Genomic DNA, 14,862 nt, shown 5'->3' on the forward strand with positions numbered 1-14,862 from the left:
ACATTTCATTAAGTAGAATTTTGTCAATATTGTCTCTATTTATTTTCTAACATTTTTTTTCCATCTATTAGATTTTGTACCAACACCATCAAATTACTATGGATAATAATGTTCATTATATGTACAGACACACACACACACTTACACATATGTTCTACTTATCTCATCTATCCATCTCAGTATTTACTATCAAAGAATATATCAAAATGCAAGATTAAAATGCAAATTACAACTTCAGATGGCTCCAAAAAGATTATAAAATAGACGAAATAACCTCATGTGATCTTCACCATCACTTTAAACCAAGTTAAGGCAGAGAATTAACCAAACCATAGAAAATAAATTTTGCAAGCAAAAGAAGACTTGGGGCAGCAAGTAAAAGGGATGTTTCTAAAGATAATTATCATATTCAGTTATAATCCAGTCATCATCGACCCATAATTTCTACTCCAAAAAAATGCCCAATAACAAGTTGAGCATCTGTTGTCACTAAGATAAAAGTACCAACACAGTATTTAATAATTCTTAACCCTAAATAAAGTAGTCCTAATTTCTACATTTAAAAACACATAATTGCAAAAGCAACTATTGTCATCAAACAAAGTCTACTTTTAATTTCTACTTCCAAAATAGCACGAATGCAAGACAAATTGATCGTGCTGAAACAAAAGTACCAACACAATACTTCATAATCTCAAATTTTCCAGCTTCCAGTCCTGCTTCCACTTCAATAATTTCCTATAAACAAGAACAAAAAAATCAAATTACCAATGCAAATAAGAGTTTATACAAATCTATCAAAACACTATGACCTAAAATACTTACCCAGTTAAATTTGCTTGTTAATTTAATAACCAATTTCTTAAAATCTCTCTCCAATTTTTCATTTTCTTCATAAGCTCAAATTTTCCAGCTTCCAGTCCTGCTTCCACTTCAATAATTTCCTATAAACAAGAACAAAAAAAAAGTCAAATTACCAATGCAAATAAGAGTTTATACAAAACAATCAAAACACTATGACCTAAAATACTTTACCCGGTTAAATTTGCTTGTTAATTTAATAACCAATTTCTTAAAATCTCCCTCCAGTTTTTCATTTTCTTCATAAGCTCAAATTTTCCAGCTTCCAGTCCTGCTTCCACTTCAATAATTTCCTATAAAGAAGAACAAAAAAAAAAAATCAAATTACCAATGCAAATAAGAGTTTATACAAAACTATCAAAACACTATGACCTAAAATACTTTACCCGGTTAAATTTGTTAGTTAATTTAATAACCAATTTCTTAAAATCTCTCTCCAGTTTTTCATTTTTTCGTTCCACCGAATTAAAATGACCATCCTGAAATTAAAAGATAAACTTATAAATAGAATTAGCAAATAGTAAAGATGAAAAAAAAACATCATTAGTAGATAGAAAACTTTTAATAACTTTATGAAAAATCATAAAAGTATTCATAACAAAATATTTTGATTAACTGATAGGTATTTGATAATCAATATTTCAATAAAATAACAATATACATAGAATTTCTAGTTATGTCATAGAAATAAAATTAAGATTCCACCAATTAATCTTCTTTGGAGACATTGATTCACTAGTTTAATATTTAGTAAATATTTATCAAATTATAATAATAGAAACGTACATCGAATAATAGGTATGATCATTGCAAAGACAAGGTTAAAAAGTTAAATCTTATTTTCAAGTCAAACTAGGTCATAAAGATAAAAACCTAAATGCCATTCAATGCCACTTAAATCCGAAATATTATCATGATAATATTTTATACTATCTAAAAGTTCATCTCAAGAAATAGATATCACAATAACTAGCACAATAAAATATAGTCTAAATATCTCAATATTACTTATAATAGAGGGATGTATGATTCATTTTCCAAATCAAATACTTAAGACATACGTAGAACCTAATTTGCATTGTTCAAGAAATTTTTTATTGTTTGTTTAAATTTTATTCTATTTTCTAAAATACTAGAGCAAAATCAACAAACTATGCAAGTGTATAACATGAAGGGTTTATTTGGTAAAGAAATTGTCCATTGTAAAATTTAATAATTATGATGAAGAAATAAATTGCAGATATAAAGATTATATCATAAAGTAACTATAACACAAAATAGATACACTTTGCATGTAGATATCTTCAACACAACATCCAAATTCCAAACATATTCTCCAACATAAGGTACTCTCTAATTTAAGATGAGACAAGAAATGATGCATTATTTAATCTATATCCTTATAGGAGTTGCCATACTAAACAATCAAACTAGATTAGCACATTCATCTTTATTAGTTAGAATATAAAATAACTTAAAATTTCCTATTTAAAAGGAGGGTTAACTTACAAAGAGTATTCAAAAATTGAGTAAAAAGATAATAGAATGAAAATAAATAAATGAAGTCGTATTGCATTCATCCCATAGATTGTTGACAAAGCAAATTTTGATATAGTGTCAATGACAGGACGATTGAAATAAGCAACTGCAGCCACGTTAGTGGCGATGATAGTAGGTAATAAATGTGTGGCATTCACTCGGAAAAATCATATCACTTTTGGTGGTTATAGTATTTGATGGCCACTTTAGTGGGGATACAATAAAATGCTAAATGATATAAAAATATACAAAAAAATTTAAGAGGACAAAAAGCATGCATGCAAATTCACATTGTGAAAAGTAAATTTAGAATATCTTTTGAACGGAACATAGTAAGACTGTGGGTAGTTGATTCAAGCGACCATATCAATTGACTTAGAAAATGGAATCATTTATAAGCATATTAAGTATCTTCAAAGAATATTGACGATAAGGTGTAAAAAAATTATTGACACTCGAACGCATTTCAATATTCACTAAAATCGTATAAGTTACAATATTTTAATACACAACACTAATGAATAAAAATATTTTCGAATCAACTAAATATAAGCATTAAGAATCAAACAAATAAAAAATTGATAATTACGTATAGCAGAGTCATTTTAAAAATGGACAAAATTATTTGTCAATTAGCTAAACATGAGATATATTTACACTTCATATTACCTGCATGTGTTTCATTTTTAACTTGAATTGGGATAGATCAGAATTTTGTTCCGCCTTAAACTATAAAAACATCAAATAAATTATCAACTTCTGTAAAAAAAGCATAATAAATTTCAAGAATACTTAAATAGATGTCAAAACCTCATTGATTGCCGACTTTGACACAACAGATTGTGTCAAATGATCTAAATTAGTATTCAAAAATGTCGTCAATGTTGATATGATTATGTATGCTTGATTAGGAGGCAAACCTTGAGCCTCTAATCTTCTAACCTGCAAAAGATTATAGCATAATTCAATTTCATTAGTAGACAAATTCAATGTCATTATACAGAACATACGAGAGTCGATGTGTCAACAAGATAAGTATTATTTCCGTATATCTATGTGACTTTCGAAGAAGACAAAGAAGGCGAAGAATAACACCATAGAGACACTAAAGAGGGTCGGATCATTGACACTCTCTTGGAAACGAACGATACGGGCGACATCGAAACCGAAGAGAACGAGCGGCAAGGGGAAAGGGGAAGAAGAGAGCGAGCTGGCGAAACCTAGATTGGCAAGTTATTTTATTTCATCCGTTAGATCGTTAAGGATGTTTCATGACAGCCCGTTTACCTGAACTAATTAAAAATATATTTTTTAAATAGATATAATAACATATACTGCTAATACAATTAAATTTAAGAAAATTAGACTATGCTAACTAATCACCGTATCAATTTATAATAAAATCAAATTGTCCCAAGGCATAACGCAAACGGTGGGTGTATGACATCTCTGACGTAATAGACAGGGGTCGATTATCAGGAACTGACGACCTGAAGTTTACCACACCATGCACTTATGACATATGCACCTGCATTTATCTCCCTCCATATCCGTGGGGCTGACACTAGGAGGCCGCTAAGGTAGCGGGTCTATTTTTTTAAAAATCAAACGCTCCGAGTTATGGTCTAGGAGAGCGTCAAATTGTCACTTAGATATCCATAGTTCGATCATCAATTACAACACATTTACAAGATTTTTTTTTCCTAAATAGGGCATGCAACCACTGGATGTTGAGCTTTTCGACCTTACTAATTTATCCTGATAGTTGATGAAAAATTTATATGCGACTAAAATGATCGCTTCAGATTTACTATTAACTGGTTCAACATTATAATAAAATTAAATCATGATATTTTAATCAAATTTTGACAGATAATAGCTAAATCATAATGCTTAGATAATAAAATTCTAACACCTGTTATAATTAAATACTAACTCCATGTATTAATACAAAATAATGAAAGTTCAACTATAGCATCTTCCAAATTAGAAGATGGTACCCTTCGAATAAATTTGTAGTCACCAAATTTTGTTTTGTTTTGGTCAAATATTCACCAAATACTTGATGATAAATACGTAACCTTTTTATACATTTTATCTGGTCTTACCTCAATTGATACGGTATGTTATAAATCGGGCATAGAAGTGCTGTGATAGTCAAAGTTAAAATGAGGTGATCGTTAAATCAAGGTGACATGACAATCAGAGTTAGAACATATGTAGCTAAACCAGTCACTCTCACCCTGGTTTAGCCCTTCTCACATTAAGGCCTCCAATATGCAACTGGACGGCTCAAGGGTCAATCGGCCTTAAGAGGTTTAGTGCTTCATTTCTCAGTATCAAGGTACTTAATATGGAGTCGATTGACCATATAGCCAGTCGGATTTAGGGGACCATATTTTCCATTCTTTAAGCACAAGTCTCTTAGCATACTGTCGATCAAACTTAAAGTCGGTCGGACTTATAGGACTTATTGCTCCACTCAACCAAAATACATAGAGTAAACCTGGTCGGTCTTAAGTATCCAAGCGAGTATACGAGATAACTCCCCACCCTTCAGAAGCAATCTCCCAATCTATAGCCGAACAGACTAATATCCGATCAGGCTTATAGAGCCAAGAAACTCAGTATACAACCGGTCAATCCCACAATACAATTCTCAGTAGACAGCTGGTCGGTCACAACTTCAGTTGGGCTTACTGGGCCCATCAGCTTAACCTCTTATATATGCAAGGTAAATGGATAAGGTAGTTCTCAATATAAACTTGGTCCAACATCAAGCTAGCCAGACTTCCAGATCTTAGGTTATCATTTCAGGGGCAAGTCTTATAATATATGGATGATCGGCTCAAAATATCGATTGAATTTCTCGGGACTCAGTTCCTCATTCTTCAAAAGCAAGTCTCCCAGCATATGGATGGTCAGTCATAGAACTAGCCTAACCCATGGGACTCAGTTCCCTGTTGCTTTAATATCAGATTGCCAGTAGCAAGTCACACCACATATAGCCGAGCGGCCTAGAAGATGGACGATCTTACGGGACTTAGAACCCTACTTCTTGTGTACTGGTCTGCTATAATAATGTTTTGCTCGGATATAAGGCTGATCAGAATACCTCCAGGAATCACAACAACCCGCCAAAAATAACAGCAATTTGTCAAAGAATATTCTGTTATTATAACGTATACATGCTAAGGAACCTTCCTTGGAGGGTGGCTATACACTTTCTATCGTCCGACATATTCTGACAGTATATTCTCTTAACCACCTCATTAATGCTGGAGTTTATATAAAGCGATTCATATATAGGTAACGAAAGATTCCTAGGAGGGTGACTGTACATCTCCCTGACTATATATCTTCTATTATGAGATAACTTTTGACGTCAAACATTCTTTACCACCTCATTATTACGGAGATTATAAGAGCCGATATAAAAGAGGAGGTTCTCTCCGTTGGCCAGGTATGATTTACTGCGTGCACATACGCATCTACTGTTCATCTTCTCCACTTTTGACTCGGCTATCGTATTAACTTGAGTGTTGGAAAGCCTGCGCTAGGGACCCCCTCTCGGGTTATCACTCTAACGTTGCCTTGCTCTCGCTTTGGTGTGTGCAGAGAGGAAGGAGAAAGGAAGGAGGTACCAGAAGTCTTATTTTTAATCTCCAATTTTAAGTCTTCTTCCGGTCAACAACAGCGGCATATACCTAGCGTGCCATCTTCCTGATTTTAGACAAGATCAAAATTGATGTCATCTATGAGAATCTTCGCCTGAATCTGAAACGTAGAGATGGAAGAAGCTTGATGATTCATTACCGTCACCCTATCTCCAGAAGATTTAAAGTTGTTAATAGTAGCTCGAGCGTAAAGATTGATGCAGCAACAACAAGCAGCAGCTGGCATTCTGTTGCCGAATGATCCAGCTGCGTCTATGAAAAGCCCTCACGCTGAACGAGGGACCCAAGTGGAAGGCCTAACTGGGTTCCAGCCAGTCCCTCCACCAACTATTAGTTTCATGCCAGCACCTGCTCTACTAGTAAGCCTTCCACCCGTGCCACCATGTTGCATACCACCGGGAACTGTTTCATACCCCATTCGACGACGCATGCCGAGCGGAGAGGCCCAAAGTATCGTCCTCAGGAGACGCGCCCGCATGAGATTTGTACAAAAGAAATACTCCAATGGCTAGCGGCTCTCCCAAGCAATTATGTCATTCTCCTATGAAATATTGGAGGGCAAATTGTCAAGCCACTTCCGACCCTAACAATAGGAGAATATGAAGGGGCAACCGACCCAAAACATCACCTCACCTCCTCAAGTTCGAAAATGCCATCATTCTTAATCTGTACATAGATGGCGTGAAGTGCCGAATATTCCTCACCAGACTCTATCTCGGCACAGAGGTGGTTAAACCGACTGTCGACCGAATCCATCTACTGCTTCAAGGATTTATGTAAGGCTTTCCTTCATCATTTCGCCAGCAGCCGTCGATACACAAAACCACCTGAGCATAATCTCCCAAAAACGGGAGTCCAAGGAGACTCTCAGGATCTACATCAAAAACTTCAACTAGATGACCATGGATGTTCCTTCGATCACTCCTGAGATTTTAGTGAGTGTCTTCTCTCAAGGACTTGCAGATAGTGAGTTTTTATGATCTTTGATTAAGAAGCCCCTACGGGAGTTTGACCATCTACTTGATTAATAATTTATCAACTTCGATAAAAAAGCATAATAAATTTCAAAAATATTCAAAAGAATGTCAAAACCTCATTCATTACTGACTTTGACACACAGACTGTGTCAAATGGTCTAAATTAATATTCAAAAATTTGGTCAATGTTGATATGATGACATATGCTTGATTAGCAGGCAAACCTTCAACTTCTAATCTTCTAACCTGCAAAGAGATTAAAATAGAAACCAATTTGATAAGTAGACAAATTCAATATCAGTGTATAGAACCTACCAGAGTCGATGTATCAACAAGGTAACTCTTATTTCCATAGATCTCTGTGACTTTTGAAGAAGGCGAAGAAGAATATAGTAGAGACGCTAACGAGGGTCGAATCAGTGACATTCTCTTAAAAGCGAGCAATAAGGGTGACATCCAAAACAGAAGAAAATGCGGGCAAGGGGAAGAAAGTGAGTGGCAAGGTGGAAGAAAGAGAGCGAGCAGCAACGGCGTGGGGTGTGGAGCATGGGGTCGGACATGACTAAGAAACCTAGATCGACATGTTATTTTTTTTCATCCGTTAGATGATTAGGGATGTTTCATGATCATCCATTCACCTGATTTAATTAAAAATAAATTTTTAAGAAATTTAATAAGATATACAACTAATACAATTAAATTTTAGTATATTAAATTATGATAACTATCCACCGTATCAATTTATAATAAAATCAAACACCCCCGAGGTTATAGTGCAACGGAGAGGTGTCAAATTGCTACCCATATATCCGTTGTTCGATCCCTAATTACAACTCATTTTGTAGATATTTTTCTTTCAAATAGGGCACGCAACCACAAAATGCTAGACACTGCGAGCGTTTTCTGATTTACCCTGACAGCCGGTGGGTAATTTCCGTTGGACGAGGCCGATCGCCCCAAGTTTGGTGTTAACTGGTTCAACACGGTAACTTTCTTATACATTCTATCCTGTCTTATCTCAATCATCCTAGAAATTTGGAACATGGCGAAGTGACTCACCAGTCACCAAAGTTTCAGAATTTAACTTACCATGTGTTTTACATCAGTCGTCAGATCCATCTTCTGTGTACAGATTCAAAAACACTTTTGTTTCTCCTTTCCTAATTCTCTAACCTGAGCCACTGTCACTGGTTAATACTGTAGCTCATCTGATCAAACCTCTGCAAGTTTGCCCACACCAGATAACATTTCAAATATTTTCCAAATGCTTCATATAGTTTGGGGCCACATCCAAGTCCAGTGCCTAAACCTTGCCCAAAACTTGCACGAAAATTCAATTCCAAGTTTACAGCAACACGATCAGTTCGGGAAAGGTTTCTCATCCAGGACAGTGCATTACGCACATACAAGCAAGGTTTTGTTGAAAATATGAATTAAAAATAGATTACAAAAAATAAACTCTAATGTGTATGGGAGCTTAGTCTCACTCACGCCAGAAGCTATATAACATAAAGACTGATTTAAATTGAATTACAAATTTGGATGTTGTGAACATTTACTCGCATGGGGAGTGTCAGGATTCAGACTGTACTAAATCTAGTGACTCATGTGTCCACGCAAATTGCGCGTATCAAATGGCAGACCAATCGAGGCAAAGTTTGCCTGAGTAGATCAGCCAATGTTTTTGCCACTGGATCAATTTTTTCATGCCTACTCACTTTTGTAACAGACACACTAATAATCAACCTGAAAATGATAAGGTGTTAATAGTGAATCCATAACCGGCCAAGTGGTAACAACATCAGCTGTTGGCGTTATGACTTGGGCAGCCAGAGACTATGAATGACCTTTACCATGCCATGTAATACCATTATGAATCGGAATCTATATAAGGAGCTCCTTATTGACAAACATTGTAAAGAAATAAAAATATCTTAGAGTATCTCAATCATGCAATGGTTTTAAAAATGTTTTATAAACGATAATTGTATATGTAAAAGTTATTAATTAGCTAAGAATTCTAAAAGATGGAGAATAAAGTATTCTCTAATTTCACCCTCCTAATATATTTCTTATTAAATTGTATTTATTATGAACAAAGTGTGAATTATAGAATATTTTGCCAAAAGTAGCAAACCTTAAGAGGGAAATTGAAATTTCTCCTATTTTTTAGCAAATGGAAGTCATGAGAGGACAATTCACAGCAACCTATTGCAAATTATATTGACACCATGAGAAGGCAATTGCTGAGTACAAGTATTAGGGAATTTTGTATGCAGAAACAACTACATCGCATGAGATCAAGTGTTCAGATCACACAACACAAACATATATCTTGTAGATGATATGACATCCATATGATCCTGGAATATGTCATTAAAACATTTGTTGCTGTTAATTGCTGTGTAAGGTTGAAGTATCACATGAACATCAATGAAACACAGAGCGTGCATAGATTGATACAGAATCAAATATATTCACTTTTAACTTAGTCCATTAGCAAGGCGATCATAAACTAAAGGAATGCACTAACTCGATAATATTGGGCCTGTTGCCCGCATGACTCATATATTCATCCATAGCGCTCTAATTAATCCTTCTCCGTAATAGCCAAAAACAGTGAAGCAGCAAGAGATCATTATTAAGAAAATCGTTGATAAAAAATGGTGCAATGTGTTTGTTTCAGCATGGGAATATTATGGAAAAAAAATGATTAAGCCTGATTTTAATATGCTCAATTTAGGGTGGCTGATCTAAAAATAAAGTTTCATGTAATTAAAAATTTTAATATTAAAAATACCACCAATAAATTATAATTGGGATATAGAAGACTTATTTTACTTACCAAACAAATCTTTCCAATACCTCCCATTCCAAACCTAAAAACATCAGAATGTTTTTTTTTTCTTCTTCCTGCAGTTCCATGGGTAAGCCAAATTATTCTCGACTTAATCCTCATTTCTTCGGCCAAACTGGAACATTTCACTCCGCAAGAAAATCTGCTACCTGTCAAAAATAACCTCTCTGTGTTTAACTTCCAATTTCCAACAGCCGGATCGCAACACACACAAAAAAGGAGAAAGAGACAGGACGAATACCAAGAGACGGTTTCTTTTGGATCGTCGCTCAGAATTAAATCGATCTGCCCAGGCCTGCTTTAGACGCAAATCTCAAAAGGGTTTGGTTTGGATGGTGGTGGCGGCGCAGTGAAATAGAGAGGGTTATATAGGGAATCCACAATCGGATCCCTAGCAGATTGCGGGTTGACGGGTTGACGCACGTCGGAACGGGCGTGGAACGGCCGGAACAGGCACGGGAACGCCTCACGCCGTTCTCGGACGTTATAATAGTAAAAGAACGGATCGGAACGTCGGAACGGAACGGATCGGAAATGATTATCTCCTGATGAATTGGAAACGACGTCGTAGGCGCTCCGGCGTGGCCTGATCGGGAAGCTTGCGCGCTGTCGAAGAAGGCGGCGGCAGCAATTTAGGGTTGCTACGCGTGAGAAGTGAGACAAGAGAGAGGAGACGGAGAATTTAATAAATAAAATTTATTTTCTAAAAATATAATCATTTTAATATATAATATAATAAAAAATCATTTTAAATTTTTTAAAAATCTAAAAACAAAACTATGTAATCATATAAACTTATTTTCTTATTAACTATTATTTATATTATTATTACTTTCTAAGTAAATTTAATTAGATTAAATTTTAATTAATTTTAATTATTATCATAGTATATATATATATAATATTTATTATTTATTATTTATTATTTATTATTATTATTATTATTATTATTATTATTATTATTATTATTATTGTTGTTGTTGAGTATTTTAGGCAAAATTTTAAATAATTAATATATCATTGAATATTTAGTCCGAGAAATTACTAATAAATTAAACATAAATTTAAAAATTTATTAAGTGATATATATATACGGACCCCAATCATTTTGTGCAATGACGGAGCCAGGATTTGTAACCCACTCGAGATACAAATGTCCTCCAAATGGGTACCTGAGCTAGAGACCCCCTTGCTCTATTTGGGAATGGAAAAAACAATGCAATCAAAGGGTAAAATTAACACAACTTTAGTTGGGTCCCCCGGGCTATAGCCCGAGTAGCCTAAAGCCTAGCTCCGCCATTGGTTCATGAGTGAAATGCATGGTTCGTCGGAACGGACATGGAACGACTGGAATGGACGTTTCGACACGGGAACATCTTATGTCGTGCCAAAGTTTCAATGAATAACGTTTCGGCTTCTCAACGTCTATAGTCTTGACGGCGTTACTGCTATTCAAAATGGATGATGAAGGACGGCGACGGAGGTGCTCTTTGGCGTGGGCGGATCGAGTAGCTCATCGGTGCTGGCACGATGGTGGTGGGAAACCCAAGTGGCGCGAGAAGATGAACGTCGAATGACAAGCGGTACTGGAATTAGGGCAAGATCGAGTTTTTAATAAAATTTTTATTTTAATTAATAAATATATTTTATACTTTCTAAGACCGTCCGATTATTTTATTAAAATATAATAAAAATTATTAGATATATATATATATATATATATAACATATTTATTATTTATTGTTATTATATTTTTTTTCCCAGTGTTTTGTCATTTCCTTAAATATTAAACGTGTTATTTTTAATTCTTAAATTACTAATAATCTAAACATAAATTAAAATTTTTAATTAAGTCAAAGTTTTAATTGTATTTTTCTATATATATACATACACGTGCCGTGCCACGCCGCGCCGCGATCGTTCCATGAAATAATATTGGAACTGGAACGACAGAGTCCGCGATGATTACCGCAACCGTTCCGACGAACCATACTCTCTTGGTCGGTAGAGCTCTTCAACAAGAGCAAGAAGAGGGGAGTGGTGCTCACTCTGTTTCTGAAGTCCGTCCAGATGGGGATCCTGGCTACTTTCGGGTCGGCCCCGGCGTTCGGACCGCCTGTGCCTCCTCAGTTGTCGGATATGGATGTGAGTCTGTTTGTTGCCGCCGCAGCATTGAACGCATTGTGGGAAAATGTTCTCAATGTCCGTGTACATGTTTAAATTAGCTGTTTGATTCCGCGACTTCTGTTCTCTCACAAAGGTACCTTCAACCCATTAGCCTGATTGATGTGCAAAATTTAATTAATTAGACTCATTGATTCGACATACTTTTATTTTCTCAATAAAGTTTTGTCAATTGTTAACCTATTAGCCTAATTGAGTAACAAGGCTGAGTCAATTATGTCAATCAATTTAGTAGCTATTTGTTTTCTCGTTAAACAACTATTAATTCATTGTCTCAATTGAGTAGCTGCTCAATCGATCAGATGAATCGATCCGAGCATGCAAACTTAGAATTTGTCAAATGATTATACTTCTTGATAATCGATTTCTAATCCTAACTTCATATTTCTAATCCTAATTTCAGTCGTTCCAAGATGAATTTGTATCTTGTCTGATATTCACTTAACCTCAACTACCATGACTTCTTTTGTCCAACATTTAATCATGACCTACTGAGATTTCTCGTTACCTAGTATTCGATCAACCTTGACATGTCAGATCTTCTTCACCAAATATTTGGTCAACCTTTGATCTACTTGGCGAATAAGGTGTGGCCCCTGAAGTTATGGTCAAAATCAAGAGAATCGACTGATGTGTTAGTCAAAGTTAAGGAGGAGTCAACAGTTGGGGCTAGCATGGCCACATGTCTCGATCGAGTGGTCTAGCCGATCGGATCATTGGTTCGATTAGATCTTGTGTCCCTCTGGGTCGATGGGACCTTGAGCAACATTGGTATCATTTAGAGTCGCATTCTCTTGTCCTAATCGAATATGCTAGGTGTATAGCCCGACTGGACTCTTAGACCGAGCGGAGGCCGAGTTCTCAAGAGGGTCATCCTTAGTCGATTCGACCCCGTCTGTGAACAAGGTTCGATCAAATGATAGAGGTGACTCGGTCGGCCTATCATCAAAGCATGTTAAGGGCTCCTCGATACAATGACCTAATATTCTTTTTTGACGTTTTACGTAACCGTTGTCAGAAAATCAAAGAAATATTCTCTGTGCAATATATATGACAGAAGCTTCCACCCTGCAAAGCATATAAATGGTGAGTCTATTTTTGGGAAGGTGTCAGAATGGTTAGTCCTTTTTTTGAAAATAATTGCTATTCGTGCGCAAAGAAAAAAATAATAATATATAAGGGGTCTTCTCCAAAAGGCACAGGTATGTTACATTACGCTATACAACGTAACATTTACACTCTCAGAGTCATTGTTCATTTTATACTGTTCATCTTTTTTCCCTCTCGATCATCTATTTGACCCCCTCCCTGTGTATTGGAGTGTCTGTGCCGGAGACCCTTGATTTCGGATGTTTTTCTCACTCTACTTTCTTTTTTGACATGCAGGATCATTTGACGTTATCTTCTTCTAGCTCAGAGTCTTCTCCTAGTCAACATCAAAGTCATCTAACTCGCGATCCATCTTCTTTGATTTCAAACAGAATCAATCGCATTAGTTGCAATTTGTCGGGATACCTCATCCCACCTTCGCAAACAAAGCCTGTTCCATACTTCCTCGTGCCCAAGTAGGTGATGGGTGCTCTCTCTCTATCCTGCCTGACTTTGTTTCTTGTAAAATGAAAGAAGACAATCCTTTATTTGCAAGGTGAGCAACTAATTAGGACTAGAAGGTGCTGTGGAAGCAACAACTAGTAGTATTTTTGAACAAGCTAAGTCAGTCAAGGGGTTGGTTGTTAGAATGTATACTAAAAGTCTAGTTTTTTATATAAATATTTATTTTGAAATGAGAATCACATTGGTCAAATGTCTGCATTTAGTTAAATGCAGTTGTCTCTTTAATTTATATTGTAGATAACATGGTGTATGGTGTCACACAAAAGATCATATTATCAGTTACTTATAAATTATAAATAATAGCTCACAATTAAGATAGATTGGGATAAACCATTGGAATGGTTGTAGTATAATTTGATATTAGTTTATCTTGACTATAAAATTACACTAGTACACTATGTGTGTACTGAGCATGACCATTTGAAGTTGTTCCTTTTATACTGACTGTATAAAAAAACAAAACCTCAGTTATTATGGATGTTCGTACTTTTAATCCTGATATAATAACAAGCACGTGTACTTAGTATTTATTTTTTTAATTTATCAAAGAGTGAGATTTATTCGTTAAATCAATAGACCCGATATGTTGGGAAATAATATTATTTATATGGTGTGTTGTTGATTATAAGAAAGAGCTCATAATGTAATATGAGATTGATGTGGTAGTTCAATAATAACTCTTTAGTGGTATGAGTAATTATTGATGAACTTGAGTTGGGTGTTCGGGTCGAACACAGCAAGCTCAAGCTCATCAGGAAGCCAAAACCAATTCCTCCTCTCAATCCCTGCTGTAGCCTCTATACAGTCTCACATTCGCCCGTTTTGATTTTCCTTCCTACCCAAGTGAGGGGCCGACCACATCCTTGCTTGGTGCCCAAGCAAGTGGGTGGCCAAGCCTTGCTTGGTGCCCAAGATGTGGGTTGGCCAAGTCATGCTTGGTGCCCAAGCATGGGGCCATAATAGAAGAGAAAAGGAAGTTTTTATTTAAAATAAAATTTTATTAAAATCTTTCCTTTTATAGTTTTCTACAAAGGATTAAAAGAGATATTTTAATTTTGTTAAAATCTTTCCTTTTTTATAGTTATCTACAATGGTTTAAAAGAAAGATTTTAATTTTGTTAAAATCTTTCCTTTTTATAACCAATAATTATAG

General features: G+C 35.3%; 1 protein-coding gene across 1 annotated transcript; it reads right to left on the minus strand.

The window, feature by feature from the left end:
- Positions 1 to 371: 371 nt before the first annotated feature.
- LOC121981927 lies at positions 372 to 10,566 on the minus strand. The gene is made up of 7 exons (XM_042534712.1): positions 10,153 to 10,566; positions 9,900 to 10,060; positions 3,211 to 3,342; positions 3,070 to 3,129; positions 1,248 to 1,340; positions 826 to 944; positions 372 to 738 (listed from the first exon to the last, which is right to left on the minus strand). The coding sequence occupies exons 2-6, from the start codon at positions 10,011 to 10,013 to the stop codon at positions 843 to 845; spliced, it is 501 nt and encodes a 166-aa protein (XP_042390646.1). The 5' UTR covers positions 10,014 to 10,060; positions 10,153 to 10,566; the 3' UTR covers positions 372 to 738; positions 826 to 842.
- Between the last annotated feature and the right edge of the window lie 4,296 nt (positions 10,567 to 14,862).

Source organism: Zingiber officinale, chromosome 5A, assembly GCF_018446385.1.
Source record: "Zingiber officinale cultivar Zhangliang chromosome 5A, Zo_v1.1, whole genome shotgun sequence".
Classification (NCBI taxonomy): Eukaryota; Viridiplantae; Streptophyta; class Magnoliopsida; order Zingiberales; family Zingiberaceae; genus Zingiber; species Zingiber officinale.

What these genes read in the sequence shown, in the direction of transcription:
- LOC121981927 (XM_042534712.1), bottom strand. Translation starts at nt 10,013, where the DNA reads ATGAGGATTAAGTCGAGAATAATTTGGCTTACCCATGGAACTGCAGGA. An exon ending in GTATTGGAAAGATTTGTTTG is followed by an intron (nt 3,343 to 9,899) that starts GTAAGTAAAATA and finishes AATCTTTTGCAG; the next exon opens with GTTAGAAGATTAGAGGCTCA. An exon ending in TAACTAACAAATTTAACCGG is followed by an intron (nt 945 to 1,247) that starts GTAAAGTATTTT and finishes TCTTGTTTATAG; the next exon opens with GAAATTATTGAAGTGGAAGC.